Source organism: Ambystoma mexicanum, chromosome 9, assembly GCF_040938575.1.
Source record: "Ambystoma mexicanum isolate Mex_15411 chromosome 9, UKY_AmexF1_1, whole genome shotgun sequence".
Classification (NCBI taxonomy): domain Eukaryota; kingdom Metazoa; phylum Chordata; class Amphibia; order Caudata; family Ambystomatidae; genus Ambystoma; species Ambystoma mexicanum.
The window spans coordinates 633,761,295-633,773,550 of record NC_090931.1 but is presented as its reverse complement, the minus strand read 5'-3'; the positions used below and the strand labels follow the sequence as shown (position 1 = coordinate 633,773,550).

At 45.5% G+C, this 12,256-nt stretch overlaps 1 protein-coding gene across 1 annotated transcript in view; it reads right to left on the bottom strand.

The window, feature by feature from the left end:
• Window positions 1–12,256, bottom strand: part of ALDOC (aldolase, fructose-bisphosphate C) — a 107,465-nt gene that overhangs the window by 75,502 nt on the left and 19,707 nt on the right. Inside the window, exons 5-6 of the mRNA XM_069615336.1 lie at window positions 6,966–7,126; window positions 3,367–3,450 (exon numbers count right to left, since the gene is read on the bottom strand). Coding sequence (XP_069471437.1) covers window positions 3,367–3,450; window positions 6,966–7,126 — 245 coding nt within the window. The remainder of the gene's footprint in view (window positions 1–3,366; window positions 3,451–6,965; window positions 7,127–12,256) is intronic.

Genomic DNA, 12,256 nt, shown 5'->3' with positions numbered 1-12,256 from the left:
ACCCCCAGACCCATGATAAGAACGATAACAAGGGAGGATGGTCGTATAGTTGATACCCAAGAGGAAGTTAACCAAGAATTTGCAGACTATTACAGGCTATTATATGGAGATGATAGGGAGAGTAATAGTACAATGATATTAGAAACACTGGAAGATATAGGATTGCCGCAGATCAGTGCTGAAGAAAAGGAGGAGCTGGATGCCCCAATTACCTTAGATGAGCTAGAGGAGGTGGTGAGACAGCTGCCTACCGGTAAGACCCCAGGGGCTAATGGACTCCCGAGGGAATTTTATAAAGTATTTAAAGGGGAGGTGCTCCCCCCACTGTTAGAAATGCTGAATGAAGCGTACGAGTTGGGTAGACTGCCAGAGTCCCTTAGAGAAGCGATTAGAATACCGCTCCCTAAACCTAATAAGCCTGGGCATAGCTGCAGTTCATATAGACCCCGGGCAATGCTGAATCAAGACAGCAAAATACTGACGTCTGTCTTGGCAAACAGACTGAGAAGGATTATTGGGAAGCTAATACATCCTGATCAGACAGGCTATGTCCCGCATAGGAACATATCTAACAATCATAGGAGACTCCATCGAGTCATCGAGCATGGGAGTGAAGACAAGGGCGAAATAGCAATTGTGTCATTGGACGCAATAAAGGCCTTTGATTCGGTCAAATGGCCATGGCTGCTGGCGGCCTTGGCTGGCTATGGGATGGGGCCTGGATAGCTGCGGTGGGTGGAAATGCTATATAGTGAACCGCTGTCCAGAGTTAAAACAGGAGCAGTAGTATCGGAAAGATGGCAGCTCCGTAGAGGTACCAGACAAGGATGTCCGTGGTCCCCAATGCTTTATATACTGGCCCTAGAACCCCTAGCGATATACTTAAGGCAACAATACGATACGATAGGCAACTCTGTGGGAGAGGAACGACATCTGATCTCCCTATATGCGGATGACATGCTGCTGTACCTGCGACACCCGGAGGAAAACCTCCAATGCATCCTAGAAATGAAGGATAGATATGCGGGGTTGTCTGGCATAGCGGTGAAACCTCAGAAATCCAGCATGTTCCCACTGGGAAGATATAAAGGAATCCCATTGAAACAGCTACCAGTGTTACAGATACCATGGGCGGTGAGCACATTTCGTTATTTGTGGTTAGATGTATACCACGTAGTGGAAGATGAGCATAGGTGCAACACGAACGTGGCCATTAAGAAAATTGAAAATTGCATGAGGTTCTGGGTGAAGCTGCCTTTAGCAATGATGGGACATGGGGCAATGCTGAAGATGGTGGTCCTGCCTAGGCTCCTGCACTTTTTTGGGAATACACTACACTGTACTTGATACCCAAGAAGTTCTTCACTAGACTGAACGGTATAGGCAAGGATTTCCTGTAGCATGGCACGCGGAACAGGTGGCCCTCTGGAAGCTACTGAATTTCTATGAGAAAGGGGGTATAAAGCTGCCAAATTATGAGGTCTATTATGTAGCAAGCCAACTGCAGTATGTTGCTAAATGGATTTTAGATGAAGTTTCCTCTGAATGCAGGTTGTTTGGACAAGACTGTGCCCCGTTTTACTTGAAAGAGATGATGTGGTTGCCCAAGGCAGATATGGAAGTGCGGCCCAAGATGATGATACTCGGGTAGAAGATGTGGCGTAGAGCATGCACAATGATGGAAAACCCATCCCCATGTTCCCTGCAGGTACCGTTAGTTGCATTGGCAGGGGGAGAAAACAAACTACGGATGATAATTAGAAACCACTAGGAACCGGCTGGGTTGGCAACAATGGGTGATATTTGGCAAGAGGGGACTATCATAGATTTTGAGGTGCTCGGCGAGGAAACTGGGTTACACACGGGCCAGTATATTACGTATCACAGAATGGTGCAAATAATTAAGAAAACATGGCCCGAATCGGTACTGGAGGAAGAACCAGATGCTACCATAGATATAATATACGATATAGCGGAAGGGGGACATAAAATATCTAGAATTTATGAGTTGATTATGTCTAAAGTTGGGAAGGAAGTAATACAATTGAGGGAAGACTGGGAAGCGGAAGTGGGAGCCCCGATGGAGGATGGGATGTGGGAACGAGCCCAGGGGTATCACAAGAAGGTGTCGAGGAATGCGAGATTAAAACAGATACAACTGTATATTACAGATAGAGCGTATGTGACACCCCAAAGGATATCCATGTTCAAAAATGCAGGAAGACAAGCATGCCCTAAATGTGATGAGGAGGGTGCGGGGATGGTGCATATGTTTTGGTCATGCCCGGTCATTGAGCGCTTCTGGAGCAAAGTGGCACAGAAACTAGCAGAGAAAGGGATTCAGATTGTGGTAGACACAGTGTGGGCCTGCTTGTTGGGGGGCGGGGGGGTTTCCTAAATCACGAAAACTCAAGCATGTGAGTAAGCTTAAAGATCTGGCATATGTGCTTGCGAAGAGGAGAATCGCTCTGGGGCGGAAGACTTGCCACAGACCGCGAGTAGAGGTGTGGTGGAAAAACTTGCAGAAATGGGCGGAGGCAGAAACTATGGTATGGCAGGAAGCGAGCAGTGCTGGAGGGGAGGAGGAGACAGAGACCCTGATGGCCTGGAAATCATTAATAGCAGAATTGTTTGGGTCAACGCAAGACGCAATGGAACCCGCGGAAAGGGAGATCCTATCGCAAGATGCAGCGACAGAATGAGAGAAATATTTGGCTCCGAACGGGGGCGGGATAAGGGAAGCAGTGATCAAAATTGAGAGATGTATAATTGGAATGTCATTATATGCACTGCGTGTTTGGTTTGTATTGTTTGTTTGAGTAAAATGTTTTTTTTTAAAAAGAAGATCTGACAGTTCTGCATGTTTTTCTTTTGTAGCTGCTTTTCCCTGTGCGTGATGCACTGGTTTTGTGAGGCTTATTCGAAATTCTTAAATCCAACTTTCTCACAGTTTGGGATGGTAGTGTGATAGTTCTGGCTAGTGATGCTCTCACAAGTCCAGCAGGATTCCCGCTGTTTACTTGTGTGTGGCTTCTGAGCAATGAGTGCTTGTTGGTAGAATGAGCTTGAGACGCTTTAACTCTGTCAAAGTGCAAATGCCCTTTTCTGTGGATTTCTTATGTATCAAGACAAAGAGATAGGATTTCAGTCACTAAAGGTGTAAGGGGCTTAGCTGATGAAGGTCTTGTTCTAAAGAGGGGGACTTTCACTAACTTAAGTCGCTTTCTAAAGTGGTGTCTCGTTGCAGAGAGGGTCTCTCTGAAGTGTTCCCTATTCCTGATTGCACTGTTTTGCTCTGCTCCCTAGAATGTGCCTTGGGTCCTTTCACTTTGGACAGCAACCAGAGTGCAAGCCTGTAAGACTCACCTTCTCGGTCACATACTGGCATCGCTTCAAGTCATGGTCTCCATCAGGCAGGATCTCTGGTTCCACGATTGGCACAATTCCATTCTGTATCAAGGGAAAAAAAAGGTCACCATCTTTCATAAAGATCACAATGCCATTGTAAATAAATAAGAAACCAACACAGGTCATGGTGGGCATGGTGCCTTTCTAGACAAAGGACAAAACACCAGGCACAGCTCCCTAACAGAAGCCACTTATTGAAAGGCAGACAGAACATACTGCTGCCATTCAAATAAACTACACGCACAAGCTCTCCTCAGTCTTCCCACACGTCTTCTGGAGTCCTTTTACTGTGTACTGTGGCAGGATTTCAAATATCAACACCTTTCCATGTGTGTAAACACTGTACTATTTCAATGTCCTGTATTTTGAGAATCAAAGCAAATACTTTTAACTATGCCTAAGGTGTCTGAAGTAGGGTATATTCTGCTGGTAGCCATGAGACACAAGCACCCAGCATGTAGTATTACAATGGCTTCCAGCGAACAAGTTAAAAGTGTCACATACAGACGTCTTTACAATGTCAGGCCAAACCTAATATAGGAGAGAAAATGGCATATACAACAAGCTCCAGAGTCCCAGCATCCTCAGACAGGTGACACAATGCAGCCATTGGGATAAGAGGTTTGGCCTAACTATTCCATCAAATTGTGGTGGTGGAAGGTATTGGTTATGTGAGTTATAGTCGGGGGCGCCTTACGAAGTGAACATCTTCACAGCTGGACAGATAATTTAGAGACAAAGGAGGTCACTGCTGCCATCTGTGTTGATCCTGCTGGTCACATGCGTAAATTCCAACAGGGCTGAGTTAGTCTTTCACAATTCTGAGGTTGATGAATTGAGTACCATTAAATTGGTTAAGTAGAAAAGCCTATAGTTTATAGCACTATGAAACATTAAAAGCTCTGATAGTAAGCACAATGAAAAAACAAAAATAATTCTAACTGCAGGGTGTTTGGAGTGGCCTCTGCTAAAGGGACTTTGAATCTGGTCTGCTTTTGTACAGCACTACGTATTACTGGTGGAGTGCTAATAGGCGATTTGGCACCCACCTGGATAGGTCTACAATGCTCAATGAGACTGGGCCTCATTACGAGTTTGGAGGAAGCCATGCCCTTAATAGGGGTATGGCTCCCTCCAAACTCTGGTCCGTGGTCCCTGAATGGGGAAATACCGGGTCATTCCGACTTTGGAGGGCCTGGTATTTCCCCATTCAGGGAACCCGGACCATCCCCATTCCCATTTGAGCCCCCATAGGGCTCAATGGGAATGGGGAGCATGCCAACAACGGGCCAGTTAATGACGGGCCCGTTGTTAGCATGCTGGTCCGCTTGCGGGACCCGCAAAGGATGTCTGGTCTAACCAGACGTCCAGAGCGGGTCCCGCAAGGGAACCTCGTAATGAGGCGGTACAGGGTTAACGGCGCCAGCACCTTTACCGGTGCCGTTAACCCCTTACCGCCTCACTTGTAATGAGGCCCCGTAAACGGGTTAGGTAGGATGCTGGTCCAGACACTGGTGTTCTTGAAGACAATGTTGAAAGGGATAGCTGGTAGTGAACTGGGAATGGAAAGGAGGTGGTGGAGGCAATCTTTGAATGGCAAGTGTGTAAGCCAGTGGAGGCTAACCAGTTAGCAAATGCTGCTGTTGCAGGGCAGGATGTTGTCATTCTCTAAGATGGAAGAGGTGTGGATGTGTTACTTTTAGAATGGCAGAGATTTCTTTTTTTCAAACTTTATTTATGGTTCAGGCAGACATACAGTACAAGACGTTCATAGTAACATATTAATTCAGTGCTTACTTTTTACCAGCATCTAGCATATTTACATTGCAATTACTTTATTATGACTCTTTATTTTGTAGTCCCTCCAGATAACCCCGAAATGGGTCCCATATCTTTTTTGGTCAACTGGTAGCTATTACCTTTCCTATATATCCCTCTTCCCTTTCTTGCACGTACGTTTATTCCTTTAGCAATTCATGTATTGTTGGTGCAGTCTTGGATTTCCAGCGTTGTAATATACATTTTTTCGCAATTATACATCCCATATTGAAAAGCCTGCGTGCTTTAATGTTCACCTTACCAATATCTCATAGTAGATATTTGAGAGGTAGAGAGGTAGGGGGGACTCTTGTCATAATATGTAAAGCACCCGCCACCTCATTCCAAAAGTCAGCTGTATGAGGACAGGCCCAGAACATGTGAATTGTGTCTGCTCCCTAAACACTGCATTTCATGCATCTGTCCGATGCTTCTGGGGAGAATCTTCAAACCTTGCAGGGGGTATAATGTAGCCTGCTTAGTACTTTAATTGGATAAACCGTAAACAGGCGTTGAGTGAAACATTCTTGGTTAATGTGCAGTATTTGTGCCATTTCGTGTCATCAATTGTCATGGAAGGGTCCCTCTCCCACCTTTCTTTCAGTAGATTGTTATGCGCCTCATTGTTTTGTACTTTCCCGTATAACCTTGAAATCAACCCCTGCTTTCTGCCCCAGTCACTACAGTATCTAAGCTTGCGCATGTGTCTGGTTCCTGTGGATAAGTCGGCCATCTCTTCTTAACTGCAGCGTGCATTCTATAGTATTGCAGCATTTTAATCGGATTCCCTCCAAGTTTTGTTTTAAATTCTTTCATGGTTACAAACCTACCTTCTGGGTATAGATCTCCTAGTTTCATTGTTTTGCCAGGGTCCCATGCTGTTTGGAGATCGAAATCATATGTTGGGGGGAGGCCTGGCAGTTCCACAGTGGGACATGACTGCTGTATGGATTGTGGGAGTCCACTCGCTTAAATATTCGTTGCCATGCTAATATGGTTGTGCGCATAAGTTCCAACGGGCAGGAATCCCTGTAGTGATCATCGAATATTACATTTTTGAGGACTGTTGGGGCGGCTCTGTATTCCTCAAGCCTTCAGTATCCTGAGCTGTCAACCGGTTGATACCATTGCCCTGCAAAATGCGCCTGTGCAACCAAATAATACAATTCAAAATCTGGTGCTACCAGTCCCCCTTGACCATATGGGGTTACTAGTAGTTCCCATTTCGTTCGGGCCACTCCCCCTTTCCAGAATAATTGCGTAGCTAATGATCCGAACTTTTGCTCTGGCCATATTGGAATGTTGTTAAAATAGTATAGTAATTTGGGTGCCACAACCATCTTGAGCAGCGACACCGTACCATATAGCGACATCATTCAGTTCGTATAGCTGTGTGTGTACGAGCTACTATTATCCCCAAATATTGTAAAGAGGAAGGGACCCATCAAAACCCACATAGATCTGCCGGTTTATTAGTGTCATCGGTTAGTAGGAATAACTCTGATTTCGCTGTATTTATCTTATATCCTGAGTGGGTCATACATTTTTGCCACTTCTTGCGGGGGGCCACCTATATGTATACCCCTCTGTGAATGGCAGAGATTTATGCGGTTACAATGGAGCACGACAAAGAAGCTTTTCACGATGACTAGAGAAGAAGGGGTGTGGATACTGAGAGATACACATGGACCCTTTGGGAAATACGGACGTTAACGAATTGGAAATGGTAGGGCTTTTACCTGTTGGCAGATACTAGCATAACGGGCCAGGACATTGGCGTTCTCAATGATGGCAACATTGGAGGGTGTGTTCTCACTGATCTTCAGCACACAACGCCACTTGGCAAAGTCTGCTCCATCCTTCTTGTACTGGGCACAGCGCTCTGCCAGCCCATCCAGACCTAGGTAAACAATGCAAAAGCCAAGTGAACCCTTTCTCTGGGGCTAGTGGCAGAGGGAGGCAAAGAGTAAAGGGTAGCAAAGAGTGGAGGACAGGCAATAAAGGGACAGGAAGAGTGCAGGGAAGGCAGACCTTGGTAAAAAATGTAAAAGGGGAGGGAAAGCAAGAAGACAATAAAGGTAACGTTTGACCTGAGGTTAGTGGACGGGGGAGCAGGGAAACCGGGGTCTTTTCCATACTCTCCTCTTTCCTCTCCCCGCCTGAGATTTGTCTCAGCAAAGGACATCTGCATCCACAGAGGGAGAGAGCAAGGGATAGAGAGCTTTGGGAGGAGGTGGGGGGAGAGAGTAGAAACGAAGAGTGGGATGAGGAGAGAACAAACAAAATGCAGCATTAGGAGGATAGAACACACTAAACCAAACTGCAAGCATGCGTAGGAAGCACTAAAAATAAAGGCCCTACATATGCGCAGGGCATTAGATCAGATCTTTCAGATTACATTAGATTTCACTTCTGCAGGGTTGTTCTGGAAGTTTCTTTTATAAAAGCGTAACACTCAGGCAGAAGATCACCATTTCAAAGCTTGAGGGATCAATCCACATTCAGGCAATGTTTGCTCATAAATCAATCAAAATCCAAATTAAAAACGCTAACTAAACCTTGAGAGTTCGCTGCACACCTGCTTAATGTACATGCAAGATTCATTTGATGCAGCAAAAACATTAGCTACATGGAAAAAAGCCTTGGGATGAAACCTACCCTTAAATACATGGTAAGCATTATTTTTGTGGACTTCTAGCCCTGTGTCAACCGAATAACAACTCACTTGCAGAGCACTTTTTTCAAGTGGGTGCACTAGCTTAAGGTAATTTAACATGTACATTTCGATCTGGAGCAGGTACTACGTACTAAACATGGTTCCCTCATGTACTGTGACACACAGATCCAGCCGTGACATATGCTAATGACATCTTCATGGACCAGACCACATTGTCGCTTCATATCCAGGTGGGCTCTGTTCCAGACATACACCAGGACAACTAAAATAGGAACCAACTGGAACAAGACTAATGTAATGATCTCTGGCTGGATTCAAAACGTTAATGAACCATGAATTTAGGGATTCCTTTGTCTATTTGGAATTGTTGGATTAGCTCATCACCCTCACACAAAATCAGGTGAGGAGCCAATCGCCAGCACTGATCCCTATGTTCTTAGAAGCGGATGCTTACGTGAGCTTCGAGGCCTTGCACTTACGGAGCGCCCCCTTGGCTGGGTTCACCTTCCAAAGTAATAGATGATGTTGAGAGGCTAATTCATGTGTTTATTTATGTAAAGAGGTTGCAAGGCATACAATATGTAGAATTAACTTGTGTTTAGTTGTGCGATGAGCTCATTATTCATGACACCTACCCTCTGGGGCCCGCAGAGGTACAGGGTTCAAAGACTTCTGCACGTCCCTGTGTTCCGCAGTGCCCAATTTGTTTGCATTGGGGGAAATCCTGCCTAGTTGCATCTCCTCCCAGGGCTGCCGAGTCTCGAATTTGGCACTGGAGCCCTTGGAGGAGGTCTCCTCTGACACCCCTTTGGGCTGATTTCCGTCCACACCACACATGTGGGATAGCTGAAACTTACCTTTGTTTTTCCCCGTAACACTGGCTGTGGCTACTCACTTTGCTCCATTGTTTTCTATGGGGGAACTCCAAGAACTTACCTGGAATGCTCCTCAAGTGACTTTGGAGGTACTTACCTGCCTCTGGACATTTTTCTATATCCCCTTGGGTCAAGCGAGTTGTATCCCAAAGACTGGAATGTTAGCGTGCACTAGTGTGTTTATAGTCCTGTATTACCTTAATGCCCATGAGAATGCCGACTTCATTGGATACATTCTTGAATTCCTGCATGCATTTTTCTCTGGGAATATAATGAACTGGTACTATTACTCTAAATGCATCCTAACATTTGGCGGCATCTAGCTGTGTGTTCTTGAGTGTTTGCTCCTTTTTCCTCCCTCTATGTCCTGGATGTACTGCTAGGTGTGCCATTTGTATTTCTAAATACTATATTCTACAGGTTTGGGAATGTTGTCACTGTTCAGTATTGCTATCTGGGGTCTTTGTAATGATAATCATTACTGTGCGTTTTGTGGTGTATGGTTCCCCCTTTTCTTCCCACCCCTTGTGTCTATATGTAATATGCTTATCGCCAGATAGTGGACCTACATTTTAGTATAACAGTAAGTTATGTTATTCTGTACAGTGTATTGCTTTTACTTATTTGTACCATGTGTTCCATCTACCTCAAGTACTTTTTCAACTGATAGGTTTTGGCTAGATTCACTGCCCCATCGTTTGACTAGAAGATTGTGAGGCCTCATCAGAGGGCTGTACAAGAATCTCCTCCACACCAGTCATATGGGTAATGGCCCAAACCTGGCAGTCCTCTTCACGTTTTTGCGAACTAAGGGGAATAATGTCTGAAATGGAACATATTGCTGGCTTGTTCTTGGTGTTAAAATTATTGATAGCTGCAAAAGGGTACATTTCCTAGATATGAGGTAGGTCGAGCCACTAACCAAAGTTATGTGGTAAACAAGAGGTATAGCATTTGGTTGTGTTGGAATGCCTTACATATGTACTGCAATAAGTACTGCAGGGGTGGATATGGCAAACATCTATAGCATCTATTCCTCACAGAAGCCAAAAGAGACTGCTGACATTGAATGTGCCATACTGGAATGCAGACACGAAAGGGACGTCAACATGGGCGTGACTGTAACACTATCCCTAACACTGATGTGTAGCGTGCACAAGATCGATCACGCGTCAGGGTCCCCCAGATTGTTTTTTTCCACCATTCTGGTCAGTCGCTTTCATGTGGAGCTCATGTCCACAAGAATGATTGATATTCCACGCATCTTCGACGCATCCATCAGCAAACTTCTTCGACGACTGTTACTGTTTGCCATCCTGCGGACCTTCACTGACTCCAACGACTCGACGGCTGTGGTCGGCCTTGGCCTTCATGCTTCAGCCTTAAAGTAGGGAAAGTGGGGACCCCTTCCTTTCTAGACATTTTTCTTTGGAGAATGCCTTTTCTTTCCTTCCCCTCTTCTCGTCTGGCTGCTTTTCCAGACTATCATAGAGAGATTTCCATTTAAATTTTGCCCTTCTGTGTTCTGTGTAACAATTGTCTACCTCGTGACCATGACAAGCAGCATTGCAAGACCCATCTGCTCTTTAAGCCTAAAACGCTTACACAAAGGCGCACTAAGCGGTGGGTGGCCTACACTATCCAGGCCAAGAATCCTACTCCTGCCGGCGCCTCAGATGAGGATTTTTCAAGCAGCCACGGCTCCGTATCGGAGTCCAAAGACTTTATCGTGGAGTCGGTTGATTCCCACCTGCCCGTGCCCAGCCCTGCTAAACATGCCGTCTGCAGTGCGATGGGGAAAATCACACCCTGGCGACAAAGGCACACATTCCCTTTCAAAGGCCAAGCACACAACCCCTCGGCCTCCTTCAACAGACTTGTCGAAAAAACGCCTTTGGCACTCTGTTAGGTAAGATTTTCATATCAATGATAAATCTTCCTAACCCCTGAACCTTTTGCTGGACTGGTAGATTATTTTTTCCCTATACCTCAGTGAGTGGGAATCTTTTTCCACACTCTTTTTATGGGTGTCATTTTTAATACTCTCCATAGTGTCTTTTAAATGTTATCCTCTTTGACAACTTTTTGGCAACAAGTGCCTATTGTTGCTGGGTTGCCCTAGGGGCTCGCCTTTCAATTTTCTCTAGCTAACCTTGTGTGAACTACAGTTCCCAAGGGTAGAAAGGATCTTTGAATTCCTTTTACATGTTATTATGCGAGACCAGCACCCCCCACCTTATGTGGAGTGCTGGGTAGATACTGAGTATCCCCTTTCTCCTTTTAAATGTAACATTTATGTTACAAGGACAAACTTACCTTTAATGGCTGGTGGCAGTGAACCTTTTTGTAAATTCGGTGCATCTTTACCTTGGGCTGTTTCCACCAGGCACACAAGGGTGCTCATTTTACCAGGATGGCCCCTTCTTTTTTCACCATTTCAGTGTTCCTTGTCCTTTCTCGTTCCTTTGTGTGATGTTTATCTTTGGCCGGAATCCTGTGGATTCCCCGCCCAGGCTTGAGAGTGTCTGTCAGAAAAACTGTCCTAACACACCTGCAGGCCTGTCCTAACACACCCGTAGGCCTGTCAAATGTTTTGATGGGGCCTAGTGGACCTGAGGGTTCAGGGCCTGCCGCGCCTCCACCATCATGGTTGGCACATGGTACCAAGACTTCCATTCCCAAGGGTGCCGTTCCTAAAGTTTCAACAAATGCGCTCCTTTAGTGAAACCTCATCCCAAACTCAGTGACAAGCTTACTAAAGCCCATTCTCATAGTTAGTTCTGGACCCCAAACCCCACCTTCTTTACCCTCAGGTTATTCCCAGGCCTCCTCTCCCTTATCCTAAGCCCTACAGGGGCATGCAGACCCTATTGCTTCCGACTCAGCTTTTCCTTTGCCAGAAGATTCCATGTCCACTCGCTGGACTAGGAAGAGATTTTGAACACTGTATGAACAAAGTGTCTGAATTTATTGACATTTCAGAAACGTTTGATGACAATCCTTAAGAGACCCTGTCCCTTTGGCAAAGGCCCTACGCCCTCAAAGTTTCCTAGGCTTCACTCCCTGTGTCTTGCCCCTCTTCTACTAGACAAAAATTGCCTGATCCTTCTGAAGACATTTTTCAAGATGATCAAGACATTGACGTCTACTATGTCCCAGATCATGATAATGGCTCCAAAGACAATGTTTCTCATGACCCAGATGCTTGGACTCCAGATGACATGGGGAATTGGCCCACTACCCGTACTCATGACGCCAAGCCTGTTAATATTTTTTGGGACGCCTCTCCTGTTTCCCGAGCCAGGAAGGCTTTCCCTATTGATGATCAAATGCTTTTCAATACCATCCTTAGAAAAGCAGCTGGCTATTTTAAGATTGTCACTCAAGAGGCAGGGCCTGATTCAGACTTTGTAGAGGACATACTTATGGAAAAGGTTCCAGTCATCCAAGCTATCCCGCTTCTTAATTCCAATAAAAT